At 34.7% G+C, this 19,491-nt stretch overlaps 1 protein-coding gene across 2 annotated transcripts in view; it reads right to left on the reverse strand.

Annotated features, from left to right (window-relative positions):
• Positions 1-19,491, reverse strand: part of EMCN (endomucin) — a 96,711-nt gene that overhangs the window by 12,773 nt on the left and 64,447 nt on the right. Inside the window, exons 5-9 of one of the 2 annotated variants that reach the window (XM_039848688.1) lie at positions 17,614-17,661; positions 6,566-6,658; positions 6,078-6,131; positions 4,390-4,485; positions 566-590 (exon numbers count right to left, since the gene is read on the reverse strand). In XM_039848688.1, the coding sequence (XP_039704622.1) occupies positions 566-590; positions 4,390-4,485; positions 6,078-6,131; positions 6,566-6,658; positions 17,614-17,661 (316 nt within the window). The remainder of the gene's footprint in view (positions 1-565; positions 591-4,389; positions 4,486-6,077; positions 6,132-6,565; positions 6,659-17,613; positions 17,662-19,491) is intronic. The other variant, XM_039848689.1, reaches the window with a different exon arrangement.

The following is a 19,491-nucleotide window of genomic DNA, read 5'->3' on the forward strand; positions in this document are numbered from 1 at the left end:
ATAAACACACAGAAACACCTACATAAAGGCAGTCTACAAATTCAGGTCAACACTTAACCACAGAATTGATTTTTGACATTAAAACAATTTATCTCTTTGTAGCACTTTGATTACAACAGTTAGCTCGATTGACAGCAATCACTTTGTTTTTAAAAAGCCAATGCAGAACAAGCATCCACTGTTAAGGTAAAGCCGCTCATAGCTGTCTCAAGGTGCAGCTATGATAAACATACTGAAAATTTCACTGGGAAAACTTTAAAAAACTGTAGGTATGTTTTCTGTAATATTTATCTTCATAGTTATATTCATTCTTCTATGTTTGCATTTCATCTTTTGATTTTCAGTTTACTACTTTGCCCAACCTTAAGAGCAATCCTCTCTTTTAGTCATTGGAATTTCTCTGTTGACTCGAGAGAACTCTGATAAATGGTTAGCCAAACTTCGTTTACAGTGCTTCCTACACAAATGCTTTAAAAATCAAACAAAAAACCTTAAGTGTAAGATCAATACTTTTCTCTATATAAAGAGTTTCTAGGGAAAAAAAAAATGGTGTGGCATCACTTACTGGTCATTTCCATTTTCTGGCGTGCCTAGGAGAGGACAGAATTGTTATTAGATTTGCAAGAAGCTTGGGCTACACAAAACCCAAGAGACCTACTTTCTGTATAGAGAAATTTCTAAAGCCAATTTTTAATTTTTTCATCTTTACACTCCACACCCCTTTGACCATTTTCTCAGATATAGCACCACTCATTTTCTCAGGTATGGCTAATACATTCATGAAATAGTCCTAACTAGGCTAACTCCACTGAATTTACTTCCAGACTAATTTTTACCTTATAATTTCATATCACTATGTGAAACTACTATTCATTGTCACACATTCCACAGAGACCAGAAAATGTCTGTTTATTTCAGTTTCTCTGAAGAAAATTCTCCAAGTATTGAATTACATTTTTTTTTTCTTATCAGAGAATTAAATTTCTGACTTTATATATTGCTCTTTCTAGGGACACAAATCACTGTATTTGTAGTGAGCTACGACGAAGCTATCAATTCTAATTGCATCTGAATCCCCCTGATTCAGCCTGTCAAAAGAGCCATGCAGAATGTCACTAAGGCTGCTAATGGCAACTAATCTTTTGTATGCTTTGCCAGGCTGCTCCATAAGGTCTGGTAGAAAATAACTTGGACTTAGAGTGAGAACTCAGATGACTCATTCTGCACAAGAGTATGGTCTCTGGGAGCTGTTGTTGGTGGTCAAACTTTGTAATCACTGTGGCCTATTAAGCAAACTATGTAATGTGATTGCTTAAAGTCCCCCTTGTTTTGTTCCTGAATTTTCTGTGGTTTTATTTCATTGCTACTCAGCCCCTGTCTCTGAGATTTCCTTCCATCTCTGATCTATCTCTTGTCATCGGATATATAAAGCTCTTTGAATATAATTCTTCTGGCTTTGAGCATCATTGCTTTATAAAGACTTTGGTTTTCACTAATATTTTGGCTACTTCTAGTTCTGTCACCTTGGCAAAGATACCCTATCATGACTCTTAATCCCTAGGATTTAATTCATGGTACCATGTGCTGTTCACCAACTAGATTCAACCTTATCTTCCCTCCCAGTAGAGTTTTAACATTAAAAAACAATTCTTATTATAACTGCCATGTATGATGTCACCTGTGATGCAATTTGATACGGAAATTTCTTGATTCGTGTTGTCTTCCAGAGAGCAGAGTGGGTTCACGAATTTTCTGACTTAATGAAGTCTCACCCACATACTGAAGAGCGATTAACTGTGGATGTTTAATGGTGCTAATTTAATGTAACAATGCCATAAATTCTATTTGGAAAACAAAGTTAACAATAACCAAATAGATTTGGCTATTTGTACAATTGCCAAACTTGGTTATAAAGTATTCCATGTCTTCAGAATAACTCTCTAGAGTGGTAGGAATTCTATACATTGTTTTTTTTTCCCCTGAATGATCCAGTTCATCCATAGAGTCCTCTTTAACAGAAGATGTCAACTTTTCAAACAACTTATTTGCAAATCTTCCCATGCAGAGCAATTTTTCAGCACAGGGTATTTTTACAAATGAATTTAGCACAGTAATTGTTTACCTTTGCTATGTACTCAACACTCACAGGCTTCAACTTGGATGGTTGATTTCTCTTAAAAGTTTGGATTGGTGGTTTAGAAACTCAGAGAAACTGATTTATAAACTGATTTATAAAAATGCTATTTCCCCTCTGGAGACTGAGTAAGAAAACATATTTTAGACATTATTAAGAAGTTTATTCACTCACTCCCATAGGGAAAGTCATTGATTTGTTTTCTTCTTATTTTCCACCAAGAGCTAAAATGAACACTACTGTTTCTGCCTCGTAACTTTTCCTTGCACTGTCAAGCTCTCGCGCTAAGCTGATCCTGCGGTTCTGGGTTGGGGAATGGCCTCAGGGCGAGCATTCATTTGTGTCCTAGAAGCACTTGTCCATGGGGTAAACAAAGAATAGTGTGACTTACATATCTTATGAAAAGAAATGATTGTTATTTTTTAACAGTATTTTAGACTTAGGTAGAATATGTTAGTGAAATATTTAGAATTAAAGTAAGGAAAGGCAAGGTTCTATTTTACTGAAAACTTAAAAATTTAACTCAACAAGTGTCAGTAAGGTTCCTCTATATATGATGCACGATGCAATGTTTTGTGACTGGAGAGGTTGCCTGATGTTATGGACGGAATGTGTCCCCCTAAAATTCATATGTGAAATCTTAATGCCCAATGTCATGATATTAGGACATTGGGCCTTTAGTAGGTGATTAGGTCATGAGGGCTGAGTCCTCATGGGATAACTGCCTTTATAAAAACGACCCTGTAGAACTCTCTTGTTCCTTTACTATGTGAAGACACAGAGAGAAGGTAACTGTTTATAAACTGGGAAGAATAACCTCATCAAACACCCAATCTGACAGCACCTTGACTGGACTTCTCAGCCTGCAGGACTGTGAGAAATAAATGTTTGTTCTTTAAGCTATCCCGTCTATGGTATTTTTGTTATAGCACCCAGAACAGACTAAGAGGAAACAATCATATAGAGAAGTAATTATACTATAGCACGATGAATAATATCATAAAATTCTGTAGAATTCAAAGTGAGAATACTCCTTTTGCTTAAAGAGGTGGTGTGTTATACTAAGCTACATTAAATTGGTGTTTGAGCTGGATGCTGATGGATAAATTGGAGATTAGGTATGTTATAAAAGTTAAGTGGTGGGCTGGACATTCTAGAAGAAAGAACAGCATGGATGAAGGCATGGATACATAACTCTACATTACACAAGCAGGGCAGGGTCTGGAATAGAAAGGTAGATTGATGTCTACGGTAACAGAGGGGAGTGCCATGGGAACAGAAGGAGCATTCAGATGAAGTGTTGAATGAAAACAGAGTTCAAGTGCCTGGAACAGAAAACAAGACTAAAGAAAGACTGAAAGATATCTGAATAAAGTAGGGACTTTAGTTTATAATAATAGATGAATATTGGTTAATTGTGACAAATATATCATATTAATGATAAGGAAAACATAAAAGATGTACTGGAACTCTAGCTATCTTTGCAACTTTTCTGTAAATCTAAACCTATTTTAAAATAAACTTTATTTTTAAAAGACTAGAAATATAATGTAATTATGAGAACCATAAGTATTTAAGAGACAAGGAGAAAGTAAAAGAGCAAAAAGGAGAAAATAAAGAGTAAGGATGTTTAAAAGAGTAGTGTCATTTTAAAGAAAAGAGGAAAGACTTCTAAATGCTTTTAGAAAGATTAAAGAGGATAATAAAGAATTTCAAATTAGAATCCCACTAAAAATTGCAATTGTGTTCAATCCTGAGGAACCAATTCAACTGGCAGAACATGCAATCATGGAAGACACCTTTATTGGAAGGAAGCTCTGCCTCCCAGGAGGGAAGTTGGTCATTGAACACTCTTCTTGAGATTATGGGCCTCCAAACTAAATTCTTAGTAAGACTTCCCTTTGTCCTCTGTCACATAGAAGAGGAACACATCTTCACTATAGGTAAGGTATGTCATTTTTTGCCTTCTTTAACTACCATATTCCCACAATCACCCACAAAACTGGGACTATTTCAGTAAAAATAATTTGTCCATATTTGATATCTGCCAATAGCAGTTAATTCCTACTTCTTACATTCACCAGCATTCAATAGATTTCTCTGCTCCTTCCTCTCTATTTCTGTGATCAAGCAATATGGCATTTAATTTTTTTCTATAATTCCTCTCTCCCCTTAGGAGTTTAAATTTAAATTTAGACTGAGCATGTGTAGTCTCCTTTTAGGAAAATGAAATGAAACAAAACACCATTACCTACCTGGATCTGTTTTCCGGCACATTCGATACAAACCCACCAGAACAAATGCTGAAAGTGTTATTACAATCAAAGCAATGACCACTGGCAGAATAACACCTAAGAAGTATTGGAGACATTGTCAGTTAGATGGCTATTGAATTTCACATCAAATAGTTTATGAACCAAGCAAAAGCATGCATGCTTGTTTTCTTCTTTAAACATCAATCTATTAAAATAGTATATTTTAAGCAAAGAAGATTTATCTGATCATGGGGTTTACTCTAGTTGTTATTTCTGACGTAACCACTTGATGTCAGTCTTGTAGCCCTTCTGAAATAAAATTGCAAATTAAGGGAGATAGTTCCCCATCTTCCTGGAGACTGGAAGAGGGAGGAGATGGAAGACTAGAGACGCAGAAGATGTCCTCTAGCCTATAGTCAGATTTACATTCACACATTATATTCTTTACTACTTTATAGTGAAGTTACTGGAAAAAAAGAATACACACACACACACACACACACACACACACACACACACAAAGCCCATGCTGGAACTGCTGTGGATTATAAAGCTGGTTTTCTAAAAAACTCACAAATATTTTTCTATAATAATATCTTAGAACTAGAACAGGCATAAATCTCATAAGGGGATATAACTGGATATCACAGTGGATATGATCAACATGGTTCAGGAAAGATGGGCATATGTGTGTGTGCGTGCGTGTGTGTGTGTGTGTGTGTGTAAATGTTTAGGGGAGTGTGTTGCTGCAGCAATTAAGGTGAGGCTTTTCTGTTTTATTAAGAAGAGAAGTTTGCAGCTTTTTGTTTTGTTTTGTTTCGTTTTTGTTAACACCTGCTTTCTTTTCTGACAGTCATTTTCCAGGTTAAAACAACAGTGACAAGGAAAACACTGTCTTAGGGATATACTAGAGCTATAGAAGTTACAGTTAATATTTAGTTAGATATTCTCATCTGTTTGCTCATGTGTTCTTCATGGTTATCAGGGAATGCAAATAGTTACCCAATTCATTTGTAGGGTGGTTTACACTTCCATTGTTATGGTTAAATATTTGTTTAAATAAGTTCTGCTCAGTTCATATTAGACCTTGAGTGAAGTCATTAGTGCCTCCCCAAATGAGGAAGCCAAGAATCAGCAGCTCAGTACATGCAATGCTGACCTATTGAATAGAATGGCTTTACCTAACCCTAAGACAATATTTTATCATCCCAGCTTTATATATATTTATCTTATTCTTAATTTCCAGAAATTAATTGTCTCTAGCATAGAATAAACATATATATTACATGACATATATCTGTATCTGTTTTTGCCAAAATGCAACATTTCTTAAAAGGCCATTTTTAACATTAAGACAAAGTTCTGTAAAGGTGAACAATCCATTTTTATGGAGCTCTCTGCCTGTGCACTTTGCATTATCTGAGACTAGCCCCATCAATTCACTTTGACCTTTGGTTGTAATTGCTTAGCACTAAGGTAAGAAAATAATTCCCAAAGTGTGTTCATTAAAACCAAACTCACAAGTAGAAAATTCTTAAAGCATGTGGCAATTAAATAGAATTATAATGGGATTGCAGGTTCAGTAAAGCTGATAAAAATCTATCTATAATCAAACCCTTTGCCTTAATGGTAACATTCAAACATTCTACATATCTACTGCCATGAATAAAGATGTGACTGTTACTCACTGGAATAAGAGGGACTGGCTGAAGATGAGCTTGCATTTTTTGCATTCTCAGTGCCTATTATTTTAAGAAAGAAAAACATTAAGTCACTTTTGGTTAATGTGGGCCAGTCTTAACAATGTTCCCTTCATCCCCACTCCCCATTTAAGTAAGCCTCTGTGATTTATAGGTATGATGCTTTAAGTGAATATATTTGATCTTATTCTGAAAAACCTCTGTTTTGCGAATCGGTTGTTAGGGAGTTAATGTACACAATTTGATGGTTTTGGACATACACCCATGAAACCATCACCATGATCAAGGTAATTGACATATCCATCACTCCCAAAAGTTTCCTTGTGACCCTCATTTTGTGGATGTACATTATTTATATATCAATTATAACTAAATAAAGCTTTTTTAAAAAATAAAAATAAAAATATTGGTAGGGTTTTCTTGGTGAGAAGGGGCTAAGTAAAGCAAGTTCGCACTCATGCACACAAAAGTCATACCTTGAGACTGTGAAGTGTTTTCCGGAATTACTGTTGATACTGAGGGCAATAGACTGGTTTTAGAAGGCGAGGCATCTGGTTGTCGAGTGTTAACTGTAGGAAAAATTGTAAATCCGGAGTCAGATTATAGTATTAACTTTTCTTTTGAATTTTTTTTTTCGCAGAGTCAAACAGTTTGCACTTCTAAATATCTGTGAAAACTCTTTCTTGTTGAATAAATAATAGGATGTATAGAATCACACACTAAATCCTAAATTCATATATTCCTCCTGTAACGATGATTAAATTTGGAATCACAAAACCTGGGTATCCATATTATATCTCCAAAAACTGCCAGGAAAACTTGAGTACATCTCTTATCCTAGGCTATAGTCTGTATCACATACTGCATGAGATTCTTGTGAGATGCAAATCTATGCAAAAGCATTATTCACATTTCAGATATTATAACTTTGGGTGATTGTGATTTTTTTCTCCCATCACTTACTTAAAATGAACATAAATGCATGGGACTTCATTGGTTGAAGAAAAAGGTTGCACCTGAGGCTTTGGTTAGAAGGATTGGGGAAAAATCAGATTCCTTCATTTTCACCTTTAAAGCTCAACAGTGGTTTACACTTGTGTGCCTTATCTTGAGTAACTGCTGTTTGGTTGCATTTCTCCCCATTGTCCAAGGAAAATGGGAAAACGTAAAATTTAAACTTATTATAATAATTACTTGTTTGCTTAAGCCAACATTTGCCATCTTCAGTCAGAAGGACTGAAACAAATAAACAAAAAAATTTATTTAAAATCCACTAATCTCAATAAATTTCAAGGAAATATAAATAATTGTTTTATGTGTATATCATTTATTCTTGTGAATTTGGGATAAGATATAATTCATATTTAGAAAAATTTTTAAACTTTTTTTTGTTGTATGAATTGATATCTTTTTATCACACCTGTTTGTTTGCTTGTCCCTCCACTGAATGGTAAGTTCTTGGAATACATGAAGCATAACCCTCAGCATACACCAAATGGAGCTCTGACCACAGTGTGTATGCAATAAGATGCAGCTGACAGCTTGGCTGAACTAAGAGGCATTTCTTGTAATTACAGCCACCTTAAGAGTATTGAGGCCATGTATTATTGCATCAAAGAAATTGATATTGTCTATGACTACATTGGATCCTTCCCTCTTTGCCACGCACAGACCAGGATGCACTATATGCTCATGCATTTTTGACATCTGTGGGGGAAGAATAATATTTAAAAGTCTGTATCATTCTTGCCATGCAAGAGATCTGTAGGAGGAAGCTAGATACATGCCCATAAGAACAAAGAAAAATGTCAGGCTAGTGCACTAAGCAGGCAGAAAAAGGAATATTAAATGAAAGAACGGGAACTAGCTGAAACCTTGGTACTTTTAGTTGCTTTTTTCCAGTGTCAAGTGTTTCAGTAAGGATGAATGCTCTTTTGGTTGTGTTGATGGAGAATGAGATGGCTGATTAAATAACCAATGGCATTAATCCATCTGGGACTTCCCAAGGGTTAATTTTCAAGACTTCTACCTGATTACTGTCTCACAGACAGGCTAAGTGGCAGCTACAGTTCTGATAATAATTTATCTGGTTCAGATGAAGCTCCATGCTTTCCTATTTAAAACGTGTTGATGGTGCAGTGCCAACTATTATTGATAATGATGTATAGGTAGGCAATAGAATTAACTCTTTTTAAATGGAAGATTCATTTGATCCTGGAACAAAGACTTAAATTTTTTTCCTTTTGTTTTTCTTTTACTTAAGCCTTCAGTTAATAAATCATTTCCGAATCAGTGCACACACACACACACACATACACACTTACCTTTATTACATGCAATGCCTAATGACTTCTGGTGTTTTCTATTCTCTCTTTTATTTCAGTTTTTAAAACACATCATAAATGGAAATTAACTCACAATTTGAGAAACCTTGTCCATTAGCATGGTCATATCGATGAAATTATAGGTCTTGGTTGAATTCACCAGTCATGTGCCTAAAATGATTCTTTCTGTGACTGAGATACTGGGAACCATGATGTTTTCAGAGCTCATGATCTCTGTGGGTTTCATTGAGATTCTATTATTCTACATTTGTAATAAAGTAACATTGGCAGAAGAGGTTCAAGAGAGGTATAGTGGGTAGTTAAGAGCATGATTCTGAAGACTGAGTACTTGGGTTCAAATCTGACTCTAGCACTTATTTGTTGTTGAATCTTGGGCAAGTCACTTAATCTCTTTGTGTCTGAGTTTTCACATCTACAAATGGTGATTATAATAGTTCTACATCATAGTGTTGTAAAAATTAAATGAGTAAAAATAAATTTAAATTGACTAAAAGAATACTTGATACTAATGTTTATATTATATATTATTATAAAATTATATGTTAAATTATATTTTATTAACATATTTTATAATAATATCCTATTATTATAATATGATTAGGCCCCTAGAGAATTGTACCTTTTAACCAAAATCAATTTGTCTAATTTAAAAAAAAATTAAGTTTAAAAATATGTGAAATAGACTCTTAGGAAACATCCATGATTTAGTCAGGAATTGGAGAAACTGGAGTATATGGTGCTCTTAGATGACTTGGTTTGCTTTTGGCCCCTGACTTTTGGTGATTGTAATGATCATTGAATTGCAGATATGCTGCATTGTGATTTAAATCCAGTTTGCAAACTTCAGGCCAGAACTTAGAGCAGGCCGTTTGAAGCAGGGACTCTTAGAACAAAGTTTATTGTAATAAAGAGACCCCATTGGTGTCTGACAGTGGTACATATTTGGCCCTTGCCATAAACCAGTTTCTAGACAAATCACTGGGAGTTTTAAAGACAGAAGATCTTGTCCATGTCCCAGGGCACCTGTGGTGGCTATGAGAATGCGCCTTACAGAACGCCACTGCAGACAATGTAATTGACCAAGGTCCCCCATCTGCTCTCTAAGTTCTATCCCTGCATTTGGGCTTATACCATGCCTCCCCCAGGCTGTTCCCAGCCAATAATTGAGCCTGGCAAGGATATGAAAGCAGGCTGTTCCTGGAAGCCATGAATTCTTTTGAGGAGGAACTTAGATGAAAGAGTACTTGATGGCCTTCTGGAAGGCATATAATACATAGAGGAAAGCATATATAGTACATGAATATTAATGGCAGATGAGTGTGAGAGGCAGTAGAAAATAAAAGATCCTAATGTAAAAAAACAAAACTGTGTTCTATTTTTATTTCTCTTATATTTCTTATACTTTTTTTTTTGATATGTGGACATTCAATATGCATCTGAAGTGTTCAATTCAATTCAAAAGTGATTCTTAATTGTTTTTCATTATTTATAAATAATTAGACCTGGTCTCTAATTGCAATTCGGTGAATTCCTATTCCATTTTTATAAAAACTTTTCGATATTTGAGAGAATAAACCATTCACTCCTCCTTAACACGTTTCTCTCATGTGGCTTCCAGTAGAGCACATTCTATTTCTTTTTCTCCTCCCTATGACTTGTTCTTCCTGGTCAGCTTGACTGCTTTCTTCTTTTCTCTCTGACTCCCCATCTTGGTGGCCCCAGCACTTAGCTCTTGCTCTTCTGTAACTACACTAATTTCTTTGGTTATCTTATTCAGTTACAAGGTTTATTAAATATATCAAAGCCAATCAATGATCCCCACATTTTTATTTTCAGCTCAAACCTCTTTCCTAAACTCTAGATTCTACTCAGATGCCTACTCAGCAAACAATAAAAACCTAAAACTCAACATGTCCAAACATGAACTTCTCCTTTATCTGCAGCCTTCACATCTTAGTTGATGGCAATCATTCCTTCCAATGCTCAGGCCAAAGACTTCAGAGCTATTTTGTCTCATCTCTTTCCATCCTATCTCACATACAATCATCAAGAATATCTATTAGATTCACTTGCAAAATATATCTAGAATTTGGAGATTTCATGCCACCTACCCTGAGACCACCTTGGTCTAAGCTACCATCGTCTTGCTTCTGGAAACTTTACAAAATGTGTCCTTGCTTCATCAGACAGTCTCTCCTCAGATCTCAGATTTATACTTATGAAACATCAGTCAGATCATGTTACCCTTTTATTCAAACCCCACAATGTTTCTTCCTTAAATTTACAATAAAAGCCAAAGTTCTTGCAATAACCCATCAAACCCTCAAGAATCTGCCTGGTCAATCCCCTGCCTCCCTGCTGCCCACTTACTTGGTGCTGTTTCTAAAACATACCAGGCATCTCCTCAAGTTCTAGCTCTGCTTGGATGGTTACCCCGCCCCCAACCTATTGGGTAGCTCACTTCTCATATTTACTCAAATCTTTTCGAAGAGGCCCACCTTGATCTTTTTTTTTTTTTCCAATATGCAAACGGCACCTCTCCAGCACTCATGATCCTTCTTTCCTAAACCACTCTATGTTTTCTCTTTCTCATAGCATTTATCATGTTCTACCTTACTATGTAATTTAGGTCAATATGTTTATTAATCATAGTTTGTCTCTCCTACCAAGATATAAGATCCCCAAGGGCAAGGATCTTTATTTTGCTCCTTGATGTTTCCAAACACTAGAACAGTGTCCAGAAGTAGAGTCCACAAGTCTTTGCTGAATGCATAAACTTTTTGGCAGTAGAAGTGACTACTGTTGAAGACAGAGTGTATTAATGAGGTTACCTTTTTTTTTTTTAGCTTAATCTAGTGCATATTTAAAATTATCATATTAAAAGTTTTCTCATCTATTTTGCGATAACAGAAAAATGGACACCTACTCTGAGCCCTACAGCAGAGTATAAGGGTCAGTTAGTGCATTTAAGGAGCTCTAGCAGAGGAGGTGAGAAGCACAGTTCAGAGTTGACAGATGTAAAACAAGAGATAAGAATAAGACAAAACAGTATGTCAGGCATCACAGTAAGAGAGAATATGTTATTGTTCATTGAATTTTACTTGTAATCTAACTTGTAACAAAAAAGATATGAAGAGCTTAAGCAATGATGCATACCATAAAAGTGAGAAATAGAAATAGGGAATCAAAACAAATGCAAATGGAAGAAATAAACAGGCTCCTTCTGAGAGTTAACATAGCTGCTAATATTGCCATACGAATTGACTCTGAGCATCTTGACACTCAGGGAAAAAAAAAGCATGGTCTACTGTAGGCTTTTGTTACTATAGAGGTAAATGGTCTATTATATGAGTCAGTATCACAGAAGTGGTATAGAAAATAAATGCTATGAACACAGTTGTTACCTTTCTGTCTTTTGGGAGGGAAATATGCTGCTTTGATCTCTGGAGTCTCTTGAGCTTTATGATTTTAGATTCTTGTCAGGGTTCCTTTCAATGTAAATTTTGTCATAGCTAGAATGTATTTTCACCTGTAATGGCACACCTTGTCTACTTAATGGGAAAAATGTCAAAGAGGAATTTTCTGCCTTCATATGACTAAAATTAATTTTTGCTCTCTTTAGACCTTATCTTTCTGATCTAGCTGTATTCTTTAAAAATGCAAAAAAAATTTCTTTTCTTAAATTTCTTTCACTTTGCTATGGGCCATCAGTGTGACTAACTTGAGGTAATAGTGTCTTCCAACCCAGTAATAAGTGTGAATGGAGATTCATTTACTTTTGATAACTCTGTAGAAATATATGTTGAAGAAGAAGGATGCATTTTTTTTGTGATTTGAATATAGTTATTAATTTACAGAAAATTATATATAATACATGAAGAATAAATGAGGCACTGTGTTAATTACTTCTATATGTACTAATTCACCTTATTCTTAAACATTTTAATCCTTTATAGATGAGAGATATTGTGGCTCAGAGAGATAAGGTAACACATCTGACAATAAGTGGAAGATCCAAGTATGATTTAAAACACTTTTTAAATTTTCGATTAAACCATGTAGCCAACGTATTTTAAATATGTCAAGTTCATATTACTTCTTAATAGCATTATTATTATTATTATTATTATTATTATCATCAAGGATTAATGAATTTGTTCTCAGCATTCTGAAAGATTTAAAATGTTCACCTCCCTCCCCCAACATAGATATATCATCTCAAATCTAATTCACAATTTTGATAGTGCAACCTGAAAACATTGAGAAACTTTTCAATAAGAAACTCTGTGTCATATGCTTTTTGAGAATGTGAATGTGAGCAACCCTAAATATGGACATAAAAATATTTTTAAAAATTTTATTTTCGAACATTGTTAACTATGTGCCATACATTATTCAAAATGTTTTACAAATATTAACGTGCTAAGTTATTGCATTATTAATATTTGCATTGTACAAAGTGGAAACTGAAGCTCAGAGAGATTAACTAATTTGCCCACGGTCACACAGCAAGTAGGTGGTTGAGCCAAGATTTGAATATAAGACCTTGAGTCTGCTGTCAACCATGACTCTGTGCTGTCTCAGCTGCTTCATTTCAGTAGGAATTAATTATAAGTACCTGCTTCTTATTTCTGTTAGATGAAATATAATCTATTTCACAGAGGAAAAGACAGATGAAATATGCCAAAATGTTCATTGTTTTCCCTGGCATGGGATTATAGACAATTAAAAAATTAACTTCTTTATGCCTTTTGTGCTCCTCCCTTTTACTATATTATGAATATGCATTACTTTTACAATAGAAAAATAATAAAGTTAAAATTTCAGCTATAAAGAAAAAGAAATATAATCTATTTCAATTTAGGTCCCACTTAAGAAGGTATTCTTCCCTTCAAGACAAATGGAACACTTTCTTTTTCCAATAGTCCAAACCAGACCATGCAGATACACACATGGAGACAGAACTATTTTTAATGCATTAAAATAAAACACATTGTAGAGTTTACTGGAGAAGTACATGCCCATAACAATACTATTGAAATATATTTGTTTGTAAAATAAATGCTGGGCACCTAATTAGTTGAGACTCAGTTTTCATGACTCCGCAGATCTCTGAACCAGAGGATAAACAACTTGGCCATACTCAGCTTTATACATTTTCCTAAATGGAAGTTTATGGCAGACCCTCCATACCACATAAATACCGATATAGTTCTCATTCCATAATTGAATTTTTATCCTCAACTAATCTTTCAAACACCATAAAATTTCTAAGTTAAAAAACAAAAACAAAAACTTCTGGATATTGCTTTGCTATAGGTATATTTCTAGCTTGAGTGGATCCTAAATGAACAACGTCAAGATTCTGTCACTCGAAGTTAGAATACTTAGATAAGCAATCCTTTGTATAGAATGATTCATGCTTCATGTTATATAAATTCCTGGAAATCAGTAACCAATCCCCAGGCATTACATAGGATGTTGAGCACAATGAATATGACAGGAAACAGTGTTCTCCTTTTCAAAGGCTAGTGGTCAGGTTTGGTGGTACTTGTAATATGTGTTCTGGCTTCTGATTTTCCATCAAAATTAATGTTTACTATGCAGTTGAGGTTTTGGAACACAGTCAGAGAAAGTAAAAAAGATGGGTACAATAAGATCTTTCACAAGTTGTGCTGGTCACTATGGGAATATTGTTGTAATGATTAATTTTATGTGTTGACTTGACTTGACTTGACCATGGAATGACCAGATACTTGGTCAAGTATTATTCTGGGTGTGTCTGTGAGTGTGTTTTTGGATGGGATGAACTTTTGAATCAGTGACTGAGTAAAGCAGATTGATCTCCAGTATAGATTGCTCTCATCCAATTAATTGAAGGCCTGAATAGAATAAAAAGTCTGACCCTCCTTGAATAAGAAGTAATTCTTCCTTCCTGACTGCCTTGGGCCGGGACGTCAGTCTTTCTCTGCCTTTGACTCAAACCGAAATACTAGCTCTTTGTCTTCAAGCCTGCTGACTTTCAGACTGGCACTTAACCACTGGCTCTTCTGATTCTAGGCCTTTGGACTTGGACTGGAATGACACTATCACCTTTCCTGGGTCTCCACGCCTCCAACTTGCTGACTGCAGATCTTGGGACTGCTCACTCTCTATAATGTATGAGCCAATTTATTATAAGAAATCTATCTGTACCTATCTATATTATCTATCATCTGTCTATCTACTATCTATCTATCATCTACCTGTCATCTATCTGTCATCTATCAATCTCTATCAATCTCTATCTATCTACCTATCTACCTATCTACTTATCTATCCATCTACCTACTACCTACCTACCTACCTACCTGCCTATCTACCTGACTATCCTATTTGCTCTGTTTCAGTGAAGAATTCTAATACAGTTGTATTTTCCAGAAAATTGAGGGGAAATGATTTATTTCCTTTCCCAATACACTAAGCCAAAGCCATATTTGTCCATTTTTCTTCAGAGCTGAGGTCTCTTATCAAAGAAATAAAGAAGTTTTTTGTTTTTGTTTTTGTTTTTACAAAGACAAGTCTGTGGAAAAATGATAACACTAAAGAAAAGTAAATTCCATCATTGCTTAAAATTGTTGTAATGGCCACATGATGTCTGCATGTATCTCTAGGGAATAAACAGCCTTTCATCACTTTTTAATGTGTCTTTCTATCTCTTCATGAGCTCTGAACTCAGTGTTAGAAAAATTAGTAGGTAGAATAATCTGGCAGCTAGAAGGTCACTTCTTTCATAAACCTTTTCTTAAACTGCTTTCCTTTACCCAGTATATAACATAACCACAGCTACAGGGGAAGCTTGTCTATGACATATCATTTTATACTTACATGGCTTCCTAGACTTATTATAATTATAATGTTGACTAGTGTTCCTTGGGAATGCTTAATGGCAGACTTAATATCATTCATAACTCTTAGCTAGTGTAACATGTAATGGAACAGAATGATTTTACTGAATGACTCACAGGCGGTTGGATGAATATACTATTCTGTATATTTAGCAGGGTATCATACTAAATCTGAAGTCTTACCAGATCTGTTATAGTGGGCAGTCAAAGTGTGACTTTTCCACATGCTTTAGACATTGAGCATGAATTCCTTATGCTTAACATTGCTAAATACTGCTGTTTACTGACTACTATTGAATGGAATGAATGGATATGTCTTCAGACCTGGATCAATCATTTTTGTATAACTATGGCTATCTTTCTTCTATCTTTATTATATACTATTAAACATCATATCTATGTATAATTTCTTATAATTCACATTTTACATATAGTTGCCTTACTTATTTTGAATTCCCCAAAAAGATACTATTACAAGAATAATCAATTTCTAGACCCTTACTAATAGTTTTTGAAGTGGGTGGTAAAAACATAAATTTTCAAGAAAATTTAGCTGTATGCATAATATGAAAGAAAATATCAAATGTTAGAGCTATGTATGATCTAGTCAAACACTAAATGTAAATTAGCTTATATTTGTAAAAAGGAAGCAGTACTAATATTCTGTGTGCTGGAATTCTATCTCAACTTCTACTTAAAAAAGAAATACTAATTATTTTAAGATCTCTATTTTTGATCATATGAGTGATATTTCACAAATTTGATATTTGAACATCTTTGATAAATATATATGACTGAAAAATTTAAACACTAAGTTATAATTGTTAACAGAGATATAATGAATACCTTGTTAATAAACTTTTTTTGAGTGAATCTAGATTTATTCTTTAGCCACAACATGTATCTGAAGTTTGACACTGACTTTTCTTGTGGCTTATAAAATCAACCTTATTTTTTTCTAGCCCACTTTCAAATCAATGGTTTGTTTTATTATCTGTTTTAGGAGAACTACCTCCTATAACTCAAAATTAAAATAATCTAAACAGGTTTTTCATTACATTTAAAAATCGATTATAGTTAAAGCTGGAATTTTGTAAATACAACTTTTCTAAATAAAATAAAGGATGCCTTAGTTCCTCTTTAAAAGGAGCTGAGGATTTGGGCAGCTTCCCAATTCTCCATCTGTAGCTTCTCCTGGATAACCAATCCATGAAGTAGAGGAGAAGGACTTCTCCAGAACAGGCACAGTATTAGCCAATGCAAAGCTGCTGTCTTTGCCTGGTGAACTGTTTTTATGATTTGTTTTGCTTTGTTTTACCCAATGCTTTTTCTAGTGCATTTCTAAACTTTGTTGATGGAAATAAGAATAAAAATATGGTGATGAAGTGATATTCAGAGAATAATATAAAAATAACTTATTCACAAAATACATTATGTGGAAGATAAATAAAAGAATCATAATCATTTCAGTTTTAAATTCCTCAAACACAAGAGGTAGAAGGTAGACTATGATGAGTATTTAGGACATTTGCTGTGAAAATGCTATCAGAGTCACTCATAAATTTTATGGTTTTATTTTTTTCAATTCATTTAAAGTTACATGATTTTCTAGGTTTATTTCATATATTTCTCATTTTATAACTACCAAAGGTGACCAGGATTGAGACTCTAAGAGATCTGTCATTTATTAAAATACCAGGTAGCATGTAGGAAGAAAAAAATCTCCCAAATAATTGGGATTTCAAAATTACAGGAAGAGTCAATGTAACCATCTCCCCTTGCCCAGTGATCTTTTACAGTACCTGTTGCAACATCATTTGAAATTTATTCAGTTTAAAGCTAAGGATGGCAAAACATGAGCACTTCTTGGAGTGACAACATTTTAGGCTGTTAACTGTGGTTTATTATATCATCTCTTTGAATGCCAGGACCAGGTTTTGTTAGGATATATGGAGAAGACTGTTCACAGACACTTCTGGGAGAGGGTGTGCCAACCATAGAAATAGACCAGGAACAAACAGTGGGTTCTGGGCAGAGGACAATTCCATAGGATTCATACATTTACCAGGGCTGGTTCCATTCACTCTAGCCACAGAGCATTCAGTCACATCCTTGAATGTTCTCCTTGTCTGTATTTTTTTTTTTAACCAAGGTCTTCTAAACATTTTAGTTGCCATGTAATGTTTTCCCTTGTACTGTTTCACTCTGCCCACAAACTGATTCATCTACTTTGTCTCATTCTTAAGATTTTACACATGAATATCTTCAGAGGAAAGAAAAACATGAACTTACCTGATGTAACAGATTTTTCTGTTATTTTAACTGAATTCTGATTCTCAGCTTTAGAGGGAAGAAAAGAAAAGAAAATTACTAAAATCAAATGTTGAATATGATATCTACTCATAATTGTTTTAGGTGGCAAATGGACATAGAACTTAGCTCATTTCTGATTCACTTTTTCTCAAATTATAAAATCATGAGGCTTCATGATTAAAAGATACTTTAGATCAGGGGTCAACAAACTTTTTCTTAAAGGGCCAAACAGTAAATATTTTAGAGATGGTGGGCCCTAAGTCTCTGTAGCAACTACTCAACTTTGCCATTCTAGTCTGAATGTAGCCAAACATAATACCTGAAGTATAGGTACATCTCTATTCCAAGGAAACTCTATTTAGGAAAACAGGTGGAAGCTGGATTTGGCCAGTGGGCCACAGTTTGCTGAATCCTGCTTTAGAGCATCTGGTATAGCCCCATATCTTGAATATGCCAAAAATAAGACAGACAACTACAGATCCTTTAGTATGTGCTTCATGAGTGGTGCTGCCATGTGTCCTATTACTAGTAAGATCTGAGGCATCTCCTGACCTGGAGAAGATTCAGGAAAATTTAGACAGATACCTTTGAAACTTAAGGAATTCCTTTAAAGTAAATACAGTCCAGAAGAGCTTTCTACAAGTAAAGTTACTTGAGAGAACTATCATCAAAGTTCACTTTAACAACTTTGAGTATATGCACCTTGAATAAGATTTGTCATGTTTAAAATATTTTGCCTTCTTTCTATCTTCACTTGACTGTCTTTCAGAATCTCAAATTTAACATGCTCAAAACAAAACTCTTAACCGGTAGCCTTAAATCTGCCTCTTTCCCCACTTTCTCGATTCAGTGTATACTAAATTTTCCCCTAGTTGCAAAAGCCAAAAAAGTAGTGGGCTCTTTGGATACTCTTCTTTTTCTCACCCCTATCAGCTCTAGCTTCGAAATATATTCCAAATATGTCTCACCACTTAATCAGCTACTGTTCATTTGGAACCCATAGTTTCCCCCTCAGTACTTGAAACAGCTACCTAGAAAAATCTTTTTAAATTTAAACTTGGCTGTTCCACTGGCTCTCTATTCTTCTGGCTAAGGCTGATAAGTCTTCACAGGACATGGGCCCTTGCTCTTCAGTTCATCTCCTACCATGCAGCCCATTTAGATCAAAAAGGAAGGGAAGGGGGCGCCTGCTTCAGGCTTCTCTACTTGCTCTTCCCTAAGTCTCAGTGTTATTCTCTCAAACCTATATGAGCTTCCTTTTACTTTTCACGACTCTGCTCAGATGTCACCACTTAGAGAAGTTTCTTCCAACCAACTTATCTAGTTGTCTCGTGTCCCTTCACACTAGTCCACCACCCTGCTTCATTTGCTCAACAGTACCTTCTTACTACAGTGACACTTCCTTTATTAAAAATTTTGTTGTTGTCGTCAGAATGTAGACTTTATGGGGACAGAGATTTCTTTTTCTTTTTACTTTTTAAGTTAAATTACAGTAGATATATAATATATTAGTTTTGGGTGTACGACATATTGATTCAACATTTATATACAGTACAATGTGATTACCATGATATGTCTAGTAATCATCTGTCACCATACAGTTATTATGATATTATCGACAACTATTCCTTATGATGTACATTATATCACCGTGACTTAATTGTTTTATAACAGGAAGTTTGTACCCCTTCACCTTTTCACCCATCCCCTCACCTCCCTCCCCTCTGGCAACTATTAGTTTGTTCTCTGTATTATGGGTCTGTTTTTTATTCTTTGTGTCTGTTTCTGTTTTCTTTTGTTTTTCATTTATTTTGTTTTTAGATTCCATATATAAGTGAAATTATATTGTATTTGTTT

Source organism: Pteropus medius, unplaced genomic scaffold (genome assembly GCF_902729225.1).
Source record: "Pteropus medius unplaced genomic scaffold, Ma_sr-lr_union100, whole genome shotgun sequence".
In the NCBI taxonomy this organism is placed as follows: Eukaryota; Metazoa; Chordata; class Mammalia; order Chiroptera; family Pteropodidae; genus Pteropus; species Pteropus medius.